The sequence below is a fragment of the Argentina silus genome, assembly GCF_951799395.1.
Source record: "Argentina silus genome assembly, chromosome: 22".
Taxonomy (NCBI): domain Eukaryota; kingdom Metazoa; phylum Chordata; class Actinopteri; order Argentiniformes; family Argentinidae; genus Argentina; species Argentina silus.
This window is the reverse complement of record NC_139676.1, coordinates 3201735-3206734: the sequence shown is the minus strand read 5'-3', so window position 1 is coordinate 3206734 and position 5000 is coordinate 3201735. Positions and strand designations below refer to the sequence as shown.

Below are 5000 nucleotides of genomic sequence, written 5' to 3'. Positions count from 1 at the left end.
GGAGGGCGAGAGGGATAGATAGATAGACTGATCTTGACTGAGAGTGATGAAGGGAGAGAGAGGGATGGAGCGAGAGAAGAATAGATAAACCCAGCAATGGAGGGGGAGAGGGAAGGAGGGGAGGGCTGAAGGAGGGGAGGGCTGATGGAGGGGGAGGGGGAAGGAGGGGAGGGTTGAAGGAGCACGGGTCGACACGGATTTACCCTCCTGATGAATGAGAGAGAGACGTTAGCCGTCCAATGAATGAGGCAGAGAAGGAGGGATGGAGCGGGGGAGGGAGAGAGAGAAAGAAGGAGAGCGAGAGAAAGAGGGGAGCCGAAAAAGAGGGAGGCAGACAGAGATAGAGAGGGAGGGAGGGAGGGAGAGAGAGAGAGAGAGAGGTACGGGGGGAGAGAGAGAACAATTACCAAACAAAGCTAATTACACTCTGATTAAAACACAATTAAGTATGATTTGTTATGAATCAGATCATTATGTTCATTGAGACGTGCTGATTATCGCCTTTTGTTTAGCCTTGATGAAAAGAAAATCAACTGCTCTCGCCCTCCACGCGCGCGCACACGCACACACACACACATGCACACGCAGGCGCACAAGCACACACACACACACACGCACGCACACACAAATACACACACTCACACACACACACAAACATACACACACACACAAACAAACACACAGACTGCACTGTTGGTGTACACTCTATTAATGTTGCATCATGAAACCAAACACTTGTCTTTTTTTCTCCAAACAGACCATTAAAGTCATCCTTCGTTCTTTTCATCCCCCTCTCTCTTATTCATCCTTCGTTCTTTTCAGAGCGAATGCCCTCAATCCTCTTTCTGTCTGACTGGGCTCTAATGAGTGTTTTTTTTTTTTAAACTAAGAATGTTTCTCTCTCTCTCTCTCCCTCTCTCTCCCTCTCTCTCTTCTCTCCTTTTATCTCCTTTTATCTTTTTCCCTCGTTTCCTTCTTTGGGTAATTAATCCTTCTCCCTGTCTCTTCTCGTTTTCTCCTCTCCTCCTACGTTCCTCCTCACATCTTCTTCTTCTCTCTCTTTCGATTTATTCCCCTCCCGCTCCCTCTGTCATTATCTGTTTTCCGTCTCCCCTTCCTCTCCTCCTCCTTTTCCCTCGTTCCTTATTTCTCCATTTCACTCATGTTCCCTACCCTGTCTCCCTCTCTCTCCCTACCCTGTCTCCCTCTCTCTCCCCTCTCTCTTTTTTCCGTCTTTCTCTTCCATCTCTTTCTCCTGCTTCCGACCTCTCTGTTATATGTCTCTACCCCGCTCTCTTTGCTACCACCTATTCTCTACCTCACCCTCCCCCTCCCTCCCTCTCTATCTCCCCCTCCCTCCCCCTATCTCCCCCTAGGTGTGTTCTATGGATGACTACTATAATGGCGGCGTGTGTTGTAGTATCAGACACTAAGACGTCACTTAAGGACAGAACTTAACCTTCTCTCTCCCCCTTCTTCCCTCTCTCCCTCCCTTCTCCTCCCCCCTCCCTCCCTCCCTCCCCCTATCTCTCTAGGTGTGGTCTATGGATGACTACTATAATGGTGGCGTGTGTTGTAGTATCAGACACTAAGATGTCACTTAAAGACAGAACTTAACCTTCTCTCTCCCCCTTCTTCCCTCCCTCCCTTCTCCTCCCCCCTCCCTCCCTCCCTCCCCCTATCTCTCTAGGTGTGGTCTATGGATGGCTACTACAAGGGCAGGCGTGTGTTGGAGTACAGGACCATGGGGGACTTCACTAAAGGACAGAACTTCGTCCAGCACCTGTTGCCTCTCCCGTGGGCGGGGACCGGTCACGTGGTCTACAACGGATCGCTCTACTACAACAAGCACCAGAGCAACATCGTGGTACCGGACTCTCATTGGCTAACCTAATGTACTGGAACACCCCCCACCCCCAGAGAGAGCAGGAATAGACAGTCATGAAAGGGACTTGTCATTCACTAGTTCACAGAAACATGATAGAGAAAGCGTGAATAAAAACATTGACGTTATTTATTTATTTGGTTTTTTAATTGAATTTTCTTCTGAAAACCTTCCAATAAACGCCTGTCTCCAGTAATAGTCGGGTCTCTAACGACATTGAGGCAAAGGAGCGCGGGCCCCTTATAAACGCCGCATCAAAATGAATTGTTTAACAGTGTGGATTCTCTGCAGATTCTCTGTCGTTAGCAGACGATCAAAGCGGCGCGTCCGATTCTGAGTCAACCGCCGCAACATGACCAGTATTTTCTCGACGGTCTGACAGACCGCTAACGGCGGTCTTGTACAGAAACGATCATAAATAACCACATCGAACGAAGATGAATCTGGGGTTTTGACCTGATAGCAATGTGTAGGCTAATAACGTTGATATAATGTTGGTAGATATTTGGTCTGAGTCGGGTTTGGAAATCAATGCCGCCACACGTTTCCGCCGTAGATTGAACACCCATCTCTTCAGGCGACATCTTAACAGTCCCTCCTAAAGACCTCTTCACCCCCACTTCCCCCCTGTTAATAAAAAAAAAAAGATATATAGGCTTCTGGCATTACGACTGCCAATGGCCCCTGGTCCGAGCATTGATCACTTTCTCTTATGATGACCGATGGATAGACGATTCACTTACTTAAACAAATGTATTTGTTGTAAGTCGCTTTGGATAAAGGCGTCTGCTAAATGCCATCAATGTAAAATGCAATGTAAACGTTGTGTGTGACCTATGACCTCGCTGAGCGAGTCGTCCCTGCCTCCTCCGTGTGTCTCCAGGTGCAGTACCATTTCCGCTCCCGCAGCGTGCAGCTGCAGCGTAGCCTCAGTGGGGCGGGGTACAACAACACCTTCCCCTACAGCTGGGGGGGCTCCTCCGATATAGATCTGATGGCCGACGAGACGGGCCTCTGGGCTGTGTACACCTCTATACCCAAAGCTGGAAACATACTGGTACTGCGAGTGTGTGTGTGTGTGTGTCTGTGTGTGTGTCTGTGTGTGTCTGTGTGTGTGTCTGTGTGTGTGTGTGTGTGTGTGTGTGTGTGTGTGTGTGTGTGTGTGTCTGTGTGTGTGTGTGTGTGTGTGTGTGTGTGTGTCTGTGTGTGTCTGTGTGTGTCTGTGTGTGTCTGTGTGTGTGTGTGTGTGTTTGTGTGTGTGTGTGTGTGTGTGTGTGTGGGAGGATGCGGGGGACTGTGGGTGGGTGGGTGGGTGTGGGTGGGAGATGGTGGGTTGCGTGCGTGCGTGCGTGCGTGCGTGCGTGCGTCTGCGCAGGCAGTGTTTTGGTACGGTTTATGTTTGTCTACGAGTGTCAATCTTGGGCTGTCACTTCTCACCACTAGAGAGCAGTCTCACTTCCACTGGGTTAGGTGGTCAGGGGGTGGGTCAGGTGTAAACAGGGTAGTAACCCTACATGGGTGGACAGGAGACTCACAAGCGTTTTACCGCTATACTCACAAGATTGCCTTCAACGCGGATCACTCTACCACAATCCATCACCACGGTAAATCATCACGATTTCATCTGTCATCCCTATCATTGGATGTATTCATTCAATGGGAATCTCGCTACCACAGTATAGCTTAGTCTGGACTATTATAGGGGTGGTGTCCCGGACAAAGATTAAGCCTAGTCCTGGACTAAATCACACTTTCAATGGGAAATCTCCATTGAGGATGCTTTTTAGTCTAGGATTAGGATAATCTGTGTCCAGGAAACCAGCGGTTGACGCCGTCCTCGACTACGAGCGACTACCGAGGAGGTATGTGTGTGCGTGCGTGTGTGTGTGTGCGTGTGCATGTGCGTGTGTGTGTATGAGTGTCTGTGTCTGTGTGTGACTGCTTACGTGTTTTGTACTCTCTCTGATTGTATGTACTCTCTCTGATTCTATATATATATATATATATATATATATATATATATATATATAATCAGAGAGAGTATGTTAGGGATATATATTAGGGATATATATATATATATATATTTATCCCTAATCCTCCCTCTCTTTCTCTCTCTCTCTCCCTCCCCTTGGTCCAGGTGAGTCGTCTGGACCCGCGCTCCCTGGACATCCTCCAGAGCTGGGACACGGGGTTTCCCAAGCGCAGCGCAGGGGAGGCCTTCATGATCTGCGGCACGCTCTACGTCACCAACTCCCACCTGGCCGGGGCCAAGGTCCACTTCGCCTACCACACCAACTCCTCCACCTACGAGTACACGGACATCCCCTTCCACAACCAGTACTCCCACATCTCCATGATGGACTACAACCCCCGGGAGAGAGCTCTGTACACGTGGAACAACGGACATCAGGTCATCTACAACGTCACTCTGTTTCACGTTATTCGGAGCGACGGGTAGAGCAGATGGAGGGGCGGAGGGACGGAGGGACGGAGGGATAGACAGAGGGAAGAGAGAGACGTCGAGATGGAGAGATCAGACTGTGTGGGCGCCATGGATATGGACGTTGTGGATATGGACAGACGGGGAGAAGGACACACACACGCACACGCACACGCACACACGCACACACACAAACACACACACACACGTACACACACTCACTGGTTGCCATCAGACAGACTTACTAACATAAAGACCAGCAAACTCATCAACCAGTTAACAGCATCAACTATACAGACAAATGAATCGACATACAAAAATGGTCAGTTGGCTTATAATGGACAATAATGTACAGTAGATATGAGGACTTTTGAAAGACTTATAGACTCATTTTCGCCAAGGGCAGGCGGGGTGACAAAGTTGTGTCTAAATTGGGTTTCAGGAAACCACACACACACACAAACACCCGCACACCCACCCACACACACACACACGCACCCACACACACATACACACACACACACCCACACCCACACACACACACACACACACACACACACACACACACACACTCATACAGGCACACGTGAGATCAAATATTCAACCTATGGGTTTTTCTTTTGTCGATGTGGTGAGTATGCATGGTTCTTTCTACGTGTGTGACCCCGAAATAAA

The 5000-nt window shown here is 49.1% G+C and overlaps 1 protein-coding gene across 2 annotated transcripts in view; it reads left to right on the top strand.

Moving 5' to 3' along the window:
• Nucleotides 1-4343, top strand: part of LOC310821514 (noelin-2-like) — a gene marked incomplete at both ends in the record, with an annotated part of 27054 nt that extends 22711 nt beyond the window's left edge. For both annotated transcript variants that reach the window (XM_083693598.1, XM_083693597.1), the window contains 3 exons: nt 1691-1867; nt 2769-2942; nt 4023-4343. In XM_083693598.1, coding sequence (XP_083549724.1) covers nt 1691-1867; nt 2769-2942; nt 4023-4343 — 672 coding nt within the window. The remainder of the gene's footprint in view (nt 1-1690; nt 1868-2768; nt 2943-4022) is intronic.
• Between the last annotated feature and the right edge of the window lie 657 nt (nt 4344-5000).